Raw genomic sequence first — 13,842 nt, forward strand, 5'->3', positions numbered from 1 at the left:
GGTGAGAGGGGCTTCCCAGGAGCTCACACTGGAGAAGTGTGTGAGGCTCCAACCTTCCACAGCTGTGCCTAAGCCTTCAACAAGTTGCCCCAAGCCTTCAGCAATAAGGTCCTGCAGCCTACAAATGCTGGCTGATTAAATCTCTTCAGTCCTGATTGACCTGCAGCTGAAAGCAAGCAAGCCAACATTGTTCACGCCAGGTTTCATCAGCGGTGTTCCCACCAGGCGACCCCCTATTTCTGCGATTTTCAGCCCCTGCCCGCCTGAAACCCCGCCCGACGGCTCCGGGAAAATCGGGGCCATTAAGTCAGCTCTACTAATGGAATATTTTTTGTAAGCTTAGGGAGGAATTTTAACCCCCAAAAATGGGTGGGTTTGGTTAGGGTGGGAGGTTAAAAAGTCAGAAATCTGAAACAGGAGCCAGCCGCCTCAAACACGCCCGCTTCCGATTTTAACGGAGCGGTAAGAGGTACGGACGACTAATCTGCTCGCAGGAGGTGGGTTTGTCATTTTAAAATTTTAATGAGGCTGCCTGCCTTCATTTTAACAGTGATTCTATTTTTAACCACGGTCGGTCAGGTTTCCCGACCTCAAAACAGCACCCCCCCAGCTCCCTTCCCGCCTCCGAGCTAATAGCCAGCTCATAGTTTCTGCTCAAACATTTTTTTTAATAATTTGAAAAAACGAGAGAACAAATTTCCAGATCTTTATTTCGGTAAAATTTATATTGAGTGTTTTTTTTTAAATCAGAAAGGCAGACAGTCTGTTTTTTGTTTAATTGGTGAGGCTCTGAGTGTGTGTGTTTGAGACAGAGAATAAGGAGAAAGTGAATTTAAAAAAAAAAATGACTGATTACACACGTGCATTAAAAGATACCGTCCATGAAATTTGATGGCTCCGCGCTTGCTTTTCAGTCGCAAAATGGGCACCTAAGCATTCAGCATGGCGGGCAGGGCACGCATGCTCATTACGTGCTGGAGGTTTCCTGCTGCCATATTGGTGAAGGCAGAAAAAGAGGCATCCAGGCCTAGGCCCATTGCATATGCAAGTTGAGCTCCCCTGAATACAGCCAGCACTGGGCCTGCTGCATTCAGAAATTCATGGTCTACAGGCAGCCTAACCAACGGTTCTCTAAGGGACCGCTGGCAGCCGCCACCAAAAAGGTACGTTTGTTGAAAAATGCTGACCTGAATGAGGAGCTAGGATGTGTAGGAAGTCTCCTCCCTGGTGCACTCCAATGCTTTACCATTGCCGCGCGCCCCCTCCCCACCCCACCCCACCCCAATCGCTCCTCCAGCCCCCTATTGCTTCCCCCCACCGATCACCCCACCCCCCCCCAACCTTCTGGTCTCCCTCTCCCGGTCGCCTCCCTCTCTCCCGACTGCTTCACCTGGTCACCCCACATCCCACACGATCTCTTTATCCCCTCTCCCGGTCACCCCCTCCCTCCTGATCACTTCATCCACCTTCCCAGGTCCTACTTGAGGGCCATTGCCAACGATGCAGGGGCCTGAAATTCAAACCGTCCATGCCGGCGAGCTGCTTGGGGGCACCCAACTGGTGTCTGTACCTCACCTCATGTAAATGAGGCCTGTGGCCCAATATAGATTGATTTCCAAAAGGTGCTTGAGGCTTTTATAGAAGAAAGAACTGCACTAACTGAATGGCTGAATTGAAAATTGTCAAGCAAGTAAAAGCAGATAATAAATGGACAATAGAGCCTGGGGCATAAGTATTTACAAAATTCCATTGGAGTCTGTTTCAGCTTCTCTGCAGTTTATTCATAAACATTTGAATAAATTCAGTATCAGATTTGCTAAGGACAGCAAGTTAGATATCTATGTGACTAGTTTACAGGCGAGTGAGAATATTCAGAAGGATGTGGACAAATGATGTGGCTGGGCTAAGGAATAGAAGATGAAGTTCAATGTGGAAAATTGAACGGTAAAGCAGAGGAAACATTTTAATCTACCTCAGATCATTTTCAGCTGTAACAACTTTCAACAAAGAATAAACTCAGGAATAATTTAAGCCAGAGAGAATACTCAGTTTTCCCTCCCCTCCCTTTACATATATATTTATGTTTTCACACTTTCAAAAATACACATTTTCTTGCTCTCATATAAAAATGCACACGTGTACATGCACATACCTATTGTTAACTGATGTGCTTTTTCTGAAATGAATGCTTGTGGTCCATTTGTTCAACATGAAATGTTAGTGATGCTGTTTCTTTCTATTGCAGGACCTGTTTGTTACCGTGCTAGAATTCCAAAAACTGGGAAAGTTGGAATTTGGTGGCATGAAGGGAAAAATGCTCAGTGAACAAATTTTTCAAATGAACAGTGAGTTCTTGGATTGCTGTAAGGTTTTCAAGGAAAGCAACTATGATCCTTTGGATTACAAAAGCATGGTAAAGGAAATACTTTGTCCTCGATCAGATTTAGGTGAAAAGTGAAACTCCAATCTTTTAAATGCTATGGCCCTGAAATTCCTTGGGGGTTCTCTTGTTCTACCACCATAACTTTGGGGTGAGGACAGCAAAACCCTTGGAGAAATGACTGATGTTCTGTCGAAGTGGTAGACCAGGCGAACCCCTACAGAACTTTGAGGCCTATGGTTTCAAATTTTTAGAGATACGGTGCTATTACTTATTTCATATATCTGATTTATTTCATATTTTTGGTTATTATTCTGTTTCTTGCTTAATTTTGCTTTTGGTTGTTCTACTTGTGCAAAATAAGAAAACTAGGGGGCGAAATTGAGTATAGCCCCGTTTGGGGCGCCAGCCTTGCCAGGGCGCTAAAAGTAGCGCCCCGGAAGCATTCGCGGCCGCCCGCTGGAAATTGAGTGGTAGCGCCCCAAAGGGAAGCGCGGCGCTACTGGAGGCGCCCCGCATCCCTCTTGGGGCGCTGCGACTGAATATTGTGGCGCAACGTGCCGCAGCGCCACACACTGCGGCACGTCGCGCTGCAGTATTGCAGGCCTTCCTCCCCTTCTTAAAGGGGAGGGGCCTTGTGCAGCGCGATCTGGGGCCCAGCTGGGCCCCCGAGGATCGCGAGTGCAGGCAAAAGAGCCCGGCACCGAGGAGAAGTGTCGGGCTCTTGGAACACAGTGGGGGGGGGGGGGGGGGGGTGTTCAGGATGCCGGGGATGGGAGCGCAGGCAGATGCCGGCAGGCGGCCAACAACAAAAATGGCCGCCCTGCACCTCCTTTAATTTGCGCCTCCCCGGCCGCAGGTAGGCCCCCCTGAACCGGTCGGCCATAGCGTCCAGTGGTAAATCAGGGGGCGCTTCCAAATATCGCGGCCGGGGCATCAGCGGGGCGCTGCGCACACCGATGACGTCATCGGTAGTGGCGCAGCGCTAATGGTTAGCACCACCATTAGCGTCCCGTGGAATTTAGCGGGAGGCGTGGACAATGCCGCGCCCGGGCGCCAGTTGGCTTGAGACCCACTTAGCGCCCTCTTAAGGCGCTAACGGGTGGCGCAGCCAACTGAATTTCTCCCCCCTAGTGCCTACAACTGATACTGCGCAGCATGAATTGGGAGTCTTGCATGGCTTTCTTGGTACCGCTTTCCACCCTTTCTATATTATGTGGGAAAAAACTTTCCTACTTTTGTCTTTTGGACGGTTATGTGAATTTCATCAGTAATTTCCTTGGCTTTAGGGAATCCCGTCACATGAAAGATTGCCGTGCCATTACATTGATGAAGATGGTTGCCCTGGTAAACTTCATTGATGTGCGTGATGAATCTGCACTGTATATTGACTGATGTTGTAGATGTCCCCTGAGATAGCTTGGAAGGATGCCGAAGCATAAAAGTTCAAGGTGGTAGCGACCCTCACAGCCACTGGCAGTGCTCTCCTTGTGTTTGAGACTGTCTGCAGTTTAGCTTGCAGCAGATGGCATTATTATATTGCTGCCTCCCCGGTGAATCTCAACTTACAAAGTTATCTGAAAGGAGTATGCCAAGTAGATGTTCCTGGGTCTGTTAGCACAGCTACATGGGTCATGGCAGATTTTGAGGGTCTGCTTGTAATATAACAGCACCTTCTTCACATTCTTTTTATACTTCCTTTCCACTTTCAAGCACGAGAAGCAATAATTGCAGTATCAATTTAAGCAATTTTTTGCAGCAACCAAAAATACTCCGCTTCCCTTTAAGTACCACCTTCCTGGATGAGGCCTGAATGTGTCAGCCTACCATTTATGGGTAAGCTGAGCATGCAGTGAAATCCTGCCGCCAAGATCTGGATTTTGCACCTGTCTCCATTTAAATGCAATTAACATTAAATTGAGTACTCAAATGATACTCAGACCAGAAGTCCAATTTCAATAGGGATTTTGTAAAGTGTATGCCAGTCCAAATTCCTGCTCCCTGATTGCCCGTTTCACGTTTGTTATGTGACATGGGTTGTTGTGGGTATTGAAGTTCTTACAGGAACAGTGAACACATCAGGCTGGAATTTGCTGGAACAAGGCATCTTGTGCTGTGCCCGGATAGTTAGACATTTTCCTACACCCTTCAGCTCAAATTTTTTTTGCCCTGTATGTTTCTGGAGATGTGAGCTGAAAACGGCGTAGCGAGGGCAACGGGGCATCTGGTGAATGACGGGACCAACAGTGTATCTCCTTAACCAATGAGATTTAAGGATTAAGAAATAAACAGAGGAAGGACTGAGAAAGAGGGTTAATTAGAGTGGGTGAATCCAATGTCAAGTATAGAAAGAGAAATAGAGAGGCAAAAATGTTGGATTAAGAGCGAGAGAAAAAGGAGACAGAAAGGAAGAGTAAGACTTTTTTTTAATTCAAAATTTTACATATTTAAAATCGCTAACAACAATTCAGGAATGAGACTCCACACTTTTAATCGGTCTCTTTCTGGGCCAGAGACTTTGATTGGCAGTCACGTCATTAAAAAAGTACTTGCGCTCCTAATTACTAGACTTAACTTTCTGTGGCGAGTTTAATGGACAATTAGTGTGCAAATGCAGCAGCTTCATGAAACTCACAGGGAGATTAAGGGCGAGATGTCATTTTCGCGAAGCTAACGGCGGAGTCACGAGTATCTCTTCCTCGACACAAGTTGCTGGCCGATTTTCACATTAATAACAGCATGCGCCGTTCACACGCCGTTATTGTTTCAGATACTTCCGGCCCAAGATCTGCAGGTTGCATCAATCAGCATTTAGATATCCCCACCACCCAAGGCTCAGTAGAAATTTTCAACTTGAAACCCTAGGCTTCAGATAGTACAAAAGGCCTATCTGGAGAAACTTCATGCAAACATTTCCAACGTTAAATGACCAAGTAATTTAGAGGGATTTTTTTGGAATTATGTAATTCATGTGTTCCTATCATGTTCTAATGACACTTTTAGCTGTATACACTCATCTGAAGAAGGTGCTTCAATTTGTTGCAAAGACATTATTTGAGCAATTTGTTTTGTTTTGTGGTGGTCGCTGGCTCCAGATTGCAGTAATTTGATTACCTGGTTTTGTGTTGCTGATTGGAAACTTTCACAGCTATCTGGTGATGGAACTGGTTTTTAATTGCATTGCACTTAGCCAATGAAATATTTGGATCAATTGACAATGGTTATTTGAACAAGTCAGTTTTTTGCTGTACAAACATGTTGTGGATGTGTGCTACATTCAAAACTTCTAATTACATAGCTAAAACTAGAAACAGTAACTGCAGATTGTTTGCCAGATTTTCCATTTATCTGCAAGTTATGAAAACTGGTCAAGAAAACTTTATAGGCATCAATCCGCCTCGGCTCAGAGTCGAAAGGTTGTGAGTTCAAGCCCCACTCCAAGACTTGAGCACAGAATGAACACTGACATTTCAGAGTAGTGCTGAGGGAGTCTGTACTGTACTGCCCAAGGTGCCATCTTTCAGATGAGATGTTAAACCAAGGCCTGTCTGCCCTGTAAGGTAGATGTAAAAGATCACATGGCATTATTTGAAGAAGAGTCAGGGAGTTCTCTTGCTGTTCTAAAATGAACAGGTTATCTGGTCATTTATCTCGCTTGCTGTTTGTGAGACCTTGCTGTGTGCAAATTGGCTGCCACAATTCCATACATTACAACAGTGACTACACTTCAAAAAAGTACGACTTTGGCTGTGAAGCACTTTGGAATCTCCTAAATTTGTGAAAGTCAGTATATACTTGCAAGTTTTTTATTTTCTTTTATCAGGAATCCTAAAATACACACAGCTCAGATATTGATACGTGGTGTATATTTGGTCCTGCAAATCAATTTGCACCTCAGACTTGAAAGGTCAAAAATTATGATTCAAATCCAATGTATGAAAAATGCACATGGATGAGCAAAGAGATTCTCCACAGACCCATAAATCAAGCTCTCAACTACCTACCTTTGGCTCTCCACTCACCACAATACCTCTGCAATTGCTCAACCACTCCCTTTCTTCCACCTTTGATGCTCATGTCCTCAGAAAAACCTTCACTGTCTTCACATCCCGGTCATTCCTCCTAGTTTGGCCTTCATCATCTTTGTTTCCTCAAGTCAAAGGAGTGCAGACTTGAACATATCTGGCACATAACTGCCTTAGCCATTCATAGCCAGACCTGCCTGGACCACTTCAAGCTCTACTGGGCCACACTCACCTCTGCCAAAACCCTCACTACCCTAGCATCCTCCTGAAGAGCAAAGATAGCCGCAGACTTATTTTATTCACTACCAACTACCTCTTTAAACTCGTCTCCCTTGTCCCCTCCACCTTCCAACAAATGTGAGAAACTCCTGGATTTCTTTGTCACTAATATAGAGACCATCCATTCAGCTGTCTCTACTTCTTCCTCCTCACTCCATCCACCAAGCCAAACCTCCCACCACGGCCTCCCACCTAAGCTGTGAACCTCCATCTCTCTATGTCTATCTGTCTCTCGTTTCTTTCCCATCTCCCCCCATGCCCTCTCTTAACTCATCTCATCCGTGGGTGGAAATAAACGATCCTGTGGCACGTTTTGAAGAACAGCAACAACAGCAACTTGCATTTATATAGCGCCTTTAAATAGTAAAACGTCCCACGGTGCTTCACAAGAGTGATTATTAAACAAAATTTGATACCGAGCCACATATTAGGACAGGTGACCAAAAGCTTGGTCAAAGAGGTAGGTTTGAAGGAACGTCTCAAAGGAGGAGAGAGAAGTAGCGAGGTGGGAAAAATTTCAGAGCTTAGGGTCTAGGCAGCTGGAAGCGCGACAATCAATGGTGGAGCGAAGAAAATCGGGGATGCGCAAAAGACCAGAATTGGAGGGGCACAGAGATCTCAGAGGAATGTGGTGCTGGAGGAGGTTACAGAGATAATGAGGGGCGAGGCCATGGTGGTATTTGAAAACAAGGATGAGAATTTTAAAATTGAGACTTTGCTGGACTGGGAGCCAATATAGGTCAGTGAACTCAGGGGTGATGGGTGAATGGGGCTTGATGCGAGTTAAGATACGGGCAGCAGAGTTTTGGATGAGCTCAAGTTTACGGAGGGTGCAAGGTGGGAGGCCGACCAGGAAAAAATTGGAATAGTCAAGTCTAGAGGTAACCAAGGCATGATGAGGTTTTCAGCAATAGATGAGCTGAGGCAGTGGCTGTGACGGTAACAAACTAGTGTTAAACACCAGCTGAATAATCCTCCCAAAAAGCAGAAGTCTCATTTAAGGCCTGTTAAGAGCCTGATCTGCTTATTATAACTGGAGGCAAGGGGGCGTGGCTAACCCCTCCGGTCCATTGGGGGGGATTTTTCGGGGGGTCAGCGAGTGCGATTGGTGGCAGGTCAGGTGGGATAAAAAAAGTTTTGACAGCGGGTAGGGAACCTGCTATCAACCCACCTCCAAGCTAGTCTCCCAGATGTTGGGTTTGTCAGCGCTGAACAGACCTGACACCAAGTGGCGGGAGAGGCAATTTAGATCATTAAGAGATTGTTAAGAGGCACTTAAATACAATTTTAAGCTTACCTTTCAAGTTTACAAGTCCCCCACGGGTTATAGGCTGCTCGGGGATCACGTCAGCTCAGCAGGTCATGAGTGGATTCAGCATTGAATTATCTAATTACTTGACAGCTGCAGAAGTGCTATAAGCTCAGAAACTGTTGCTTACTGCATTTGGAAGACAGATTTAACTTTATGCAGCTTGCAAGTGTTTGGAGCCAACTCTCTATCCAGTGCCATCTCATTGGAACAACCTCTCTCACCATTGACAGATTTGCTTCTGGCATCTCAAGTTCACCTGCCATCTATTACATCAGCATTGGTGCCCTTGAAACTATCTCACCTTGGTCCTCAGAATTCCATCACGATCAGCCCCAATACCAGCAGCACCAGGCACACCAGCAGCACCAACAACAACACCAACCTTCTCCACAATCAACTGACGCTGCACAGGACACAAGACATCAGTACCCGACCACATTGCTGCCTGGGACGTCAGGGATGGCCTCACCATGACCAGATTTACTTCACTTGATGCTGTATACCCTGGCTGCCGCATGATACGACAGGTTGGCACCACCCCACACCAACACCATAAAGCATCCCTACAATGCCCAAGCCATTCCTTTCACACTCATCATCATTGCGGAGGGTACCATTTATGTCTCACCATTCATTGCCACTTACCTTGCACCTCCACCCATCCCTCTCTATCTACATTATCACATCCCCATCTCACTAGCTACCCCTCACACTCCTCCTCATCCTAGTGCAATCATACCAACTAACAACACACAAGGGTAGCCACTTGGGTGTTTTATCCAGTGTTCTTGTAAAGTTTCTATTAATGTGCTGTCAAACATTGAAACCTTTATTTTCAACGCTTTCTGTTCTTGGACAGATTTGTGTGCACCTTTGGAAGTGGCTTAGTGAGTTGCAGTGAATGGTGAGACATAACGGTATCCCCGCAATGGTGATGAGTGTGAAAGGATTGGCTTGGACATTGTAGGGATGCTTTATGGTGTTGGTGTGGGGTGGTGCCAACCTGGTGCATCATGTGGCAACCAGGGTGTACAGCATCAAGTGAAGTAAATCTGGCCATGATGAGGCCATCCCTGGCTTCCCGGGCAGTAATGTGGTCAGGTATTGATGTCCTGTGCCGCATCAGGTGATTGCGGAGAAGGTGCTGCTGGTATTGGGGCTGATCGTGGTGGGATTCTGAGGACCAAGGTGAGGCTGTATAAAGGGCACCCATGTTGATGGAATAGATGGCAGGTGAAGTAGAGATGACAGAAGCATTCTGTCAATGGTGAGAGAGTTCTTCCAATGAGGTGAGAGTGAATGGAGAGTGGAAAGTGGAAAGCCTGCTGAATCTGTGCTGGAAATGCAGTGAGGAGTGGCTTGTGACTGAGGAAAGTGATGATCTGTCAGTTGGGAGCTTTTACTGTACGTTTGAAGCTGTCAATTAATCAGCTGGAGCAATGGTCACTGAACTCCTGCCCCAGGTTGATAGCTGTGGTCCCCGAACAGCGTCGTTCCCGTGGCCATGAAGTTAAAGTGAAAAGATAAGGTAAAAAAGCCTGTTAATGATCTGTCAACTAGATGTTAATGAGTTTAATTGGGTCGCCCGCTGTTGCCTGTTCAGCACTGACAGACCCGACATTGGGAAAGGCACGTTGTGGCGGGTTGACAACGGGTTCCCAACTCGCTGTCAAATAAATCCACTTTCCCACCCGACCCCGCCACCGAGCCCGCCCGCTGACCCCCTGGAAAATTCCGGCCTGTGATGCTAACTGACCTGCTGAGTATTTCCAGCATTTTCTGTTTTTATTTACTACTTGAGGAAGCCATTTTGTGTGCTGCTACTAAAGTTTGGTGTCACTTTTTCTGTATATTGATCTCTTTAGTACTTTGGAGTTTCAATCAGGATGCTTTGCTGCTAGTTTTATTCAACTTTGCTCAAAGTATTGCTTTGTAAATGTGATGTGGATTACCGAATGGGAATCTCTCTATTCTTATGCCATGAAGAGAAGGAGGAGGAGGACATGGAAGAGGTTTGATTGGAGGGTTTAGAGTCGGGCATCTCAGAAGGCATGTTATCTTAGACACTCCTATCCACACACCAGAACTAAAGTCTAAGAAAGTCTAACTTAGACTTTATTGACTTTTCAGAAGGCAGCATTTCCCAGAGGCCACTGGGAATATATGCCAACTACTGACGAAGATCTGCAGTCCACCTCCACCAGGAGAACAGCACCACTTGTACCAGTCAAGGTCTGAACAATGCCTTGAATTTCTTTGTGACTGGGTATTTCCAGGCAGCATGTTTGTCATCTTATTCAGGCAGATGCTCACCATTGCATAAAGAAGATCACTGATGCTTAATTCAGGAGGCTATGCAATTCATATCCTTCGCAATGGAACTAGAAAAACAAAGAGTTATGCATTTCTACCGACTGGCAAGGTTCCCACAAGTGCAAGGAGCAATTGACAGAATTCTTGTGGTGCTCAATTTTATGAAATGGAAAGGTTTTTATTAATGTACAGCTAGTGTGCGCTACCAATCACCTTACCCTGCACATCAATGCCCGATTCCAAAGAAGTTGCACCATGCCAACTCTCGTGACTCAGAGCCATGTATCCTGATGGTTGATTGATGATCGGGGCTTCTGATGCTGGCATAAGCTCAGAGGTGCAACTGGTCCTTGTCATTACTGACTGAATAGTCCCATCCAGGTCTTGAAAGTCCTGTGTAAGTGTGGCATTCGGGCTGACTTTAAAGGCAGCTATTGAAGCTGTGGTAGCTTCCATTTTGGAAGCCAGCAGTGTCTTTATGAGCTGTTCCTGGTGTCTTGATGCAGAAATCTCTTGGGCTGTCACATCTCCAGGATGTTCTGCAGGCCATGGGATATTTCCCATGTTGCAGTTAGTGAACTTCTTCCATTTGCTCATAATCTCAACCATTTGTGTGCAAACTATCTTTATTGTTTGCTTCCTGATCTTAGCTCTTTTGAAGACTGTGCCCCTGAGATTTGGGTTCTTCGGCTGAGGGTCATTTTTCTACCCCTGTGGTGAAATGGCACTTTCCTTCTCTTTCACTCCCAGCTCCTCATTCTCACTAGTGCTCAGTGCATCACCTGGTCAAAATCCTTCTGACCCAAGTGGGTGTCTTTGTGCTGGTGCTTGCACAAGTAAGATGCCATGATGCAGTTGGTGATGAAGTGGAAGGAGTTACGAACATATGAACAATGACACACAGGTAAAGACCCTCTGGTCCATCAAGCCTTTCCCATACAATTGCGATACCTTGTGTATCACAATACTTTCCACCCCACCCGAAACTATGTGATCTCCTGGGAGAGGCAAAAAATAGATTAAAAACCCAGGCCAATTTGGGGGAAAAAATCTGGGAAATTCCTCGCCGACCCATCTTGGTGATCGAAACTAGTCCAGGAGATCACTCTGGGCCTGAATTCCCTGCAGTACCCACCTTCCGTAAGAGGTGATCACAGAATTTTAGAATCATAGAAATTTCAGAAGGAGGCCATTCGACCCATCGTGTCTTTGTCGCTGATCTCCGCCCCAGCCAGAAACAGGTCCAGCTCTCGCTTGAATGAGTTCAGTGAGGCTGTGGAACTGGCAGCACATTACCCAGTGGAAGTGTCTGGGTGGTCATCATCATGGCTGGCCCCTTCCAGCAATGCCTCCCCTATGGTGTTAAACATAGAAGAACTTGATTAGCTGCAGAAATAGTGACATTCTCCCTTGAAGAAATGCAGCTGAGTGTAAGGACATTGCAGTATTTGAGAAAGCAGATGAAGCTGAGACTAACTATGATGAGAATTTCCCAGCTTCTGTCCGCCTTCTTTTGCCAACTTGCCTCCAACCTCCCACTCTCCCACAGGCCATCTGATATCTTCCCACTACTTGCAGCGCCTCTTCTTCATGTGTGCTCAGTGTTTTTAACACTGCTGCTTTCCCTTGGTTGTATTTCTGTGCTACTGATCATAGACCATTTTTTTTAGAGGGAGAGAAAGGTACCTGAGTGGCATAGGTAATTTTCTTCATAGGATCGCATGAAATTAAGGATAGTATTAGATCCAAAGAGGAGTCATATAAAGTTGCCAGAAAAAGTAGCAAGCCTGAGGATTGGGAGCAGTTTAGAGTTCAGCAAAAAAGGACCAAGAGATTGATTAAGAGGGGAAAATAGAGTATGAGAGTAAACTTGCAAGGAACATAAAAGCGGATTGTAAAAGCTTCTACAAGTATGTAAAAAGAAAAAGATTAGTGAAGACAAATGTAGGTCCCTTACAATCAGAAATGGGAGAATTTATAATGGGGAACAAGGAAATGGCTGAGTGATTAAACAAATACTTTGGTTCTGTCTTCACGGAAGAGGACACAAATAACTTCCCAGAAATGCTAGGGAACCAAGGGCCTACTGAGAAGGAGGAATTAACGGAAATTAGTATTAGTAAAAAAATAGTGCTGGAAAAATTAATGGGACTGAAAGCTGATAAATCCCCAGGGCCTGATGATCTGCATCCCAGAGTAATGAAAGAGGTAGCCATGGAAATAGTGGATGCATTGGTTGGCATCTTCCAAAATTCTATAGATTATGGAACAGTTCCTGCAGATTGGAGGGTGGCAAATGTAACCCCACTATTTAAAAAAGGAGGGAGAGAGAAAACAGGGAACTACAGACCGGTTAGCCTAACATCAGTAGTAGGGAAAATGCTAGAGTCTATTATAAAGGATGTGATAACAGGACACTTAGAAAATATCAACGGGATTAGACAAAGTCAGCATGGATTTATGAAAGGGAAATCGTGTTTGACAAACCTACTGGAGTTTTTTGAGGATTTAACTGGTAGACTAGATAAGGGAGAACCAGTGGATGTGGTGTATTTGGATTTTCAGAAGGCCTTTGATAAAGTCCCACATATTGGGGGTAATATACTGGCATGGATTGAAAATTGGTTAACAGACAGGAAACAGAGAGTAGGAATAAATGGGTCTTTTTCGGGGTGACAGGTGGTGACTAGTGGGGTACCGCAGGGATCAGTGCTTGGACCTCAGCTATTCACAATATATATCAATGATTTGGATGAGGGAACCAAATGTAATATTTCCAAGCTTGCTGACGACACAAAACTAGGTGGGATTGTGAGTTGTGAGGAGGATGCAAAGAGGCTTCAAGGCGATTTAGACAAGTTGAGTGAGTGGGCAAACACATGGCAGATGCAGTATAACGTGGAGAAATGTCAAGTTATCCACTTCGGTAGGAAAAACAGAAAGGCAGAGTATTATTTAAATGGTGATAGATTGGGAAATGTTGATGTACAGAGGGACCTGGGTGTCCTTGTATATCAGTCACTGAAAGCAAACATGCAGGTGCAGCAAGCAGTTAGGAAGGCAAATGGTATGTTGGCCTTCATTGCAAGAGGATTTGAGTACAGGAGCAAGGATGTCTTACTACGGTTATACAGGGCCTTGGTGAGACCACACCTGGAGTACTGTGTGCAGTTTTGGTCTCCTTACCTAAGAAAGGATATACTTGCCATAGAGGGAGTGCAGCGAAGGTTCACCAAACTGATTCCAGGACTGTCGTATGAGGAGAGATTGGGTCGACTAGGCCTGTATTCACTAGAGTTTAGAAGAATGAGAGGGGATCTCATTGAAACGTATAAAATTCTGACAGGGCTAGACAGACTGGATGCAGGGTGAATGTTTCCCCTGGTTGGGGGGTCTAGAACGAGGGGTCACAGTCTCAGGATACGGGGTAGGACATTTAGGACTGAGATGAGGAGACATTTCTTCACTCAGAGGGTGGTGAACCTGTGGAATTCTCTACCACAGAAGGCTGTGGAGGCCAAGTCACTGAATAC

The 13,842-nt window shown here is 45.6% G+C and overlaps 1 protein-coding gene across 1 annotated transcript in view; it reads left to right on the forward strand.

The window, feature by feature from the left end:
- The window catches only part of LOC147117453 (dynein axonemal heavy chain 11-like), a 196,078-nt gene that overhangs the window by 150,538 nt on the left and 31,698 nt on the right, over window positions 1-13,842 (forward strand). Inside the window, exon 8 of the mRNA XM_085988450.1 lies at window positions 2,246-2,413. Within this exon, the coding sequence (XP_085844576.1) occupies window positions 2,246-2,413 (168 nt within the window). The remainder of the gene's footprint in view (window positions 1-2,245; window positions 2,414-13,842) is intronic.

This window comes from Somniosus microcephalus, chromosome 5, assembly GCF_052327205.1.
Source record: "Somniosus microcephalus isolate GS21.2 chromosome 5, FLI_Smic_1.0, whole genome shotgun sequence".
NCBI classification, from domain to species: Eukaryota; Metazoa; Chordata; class Chondrichthyes; order Squaliformes; family Somniosidae; genus Somniosus; species Somniosus microcephalus.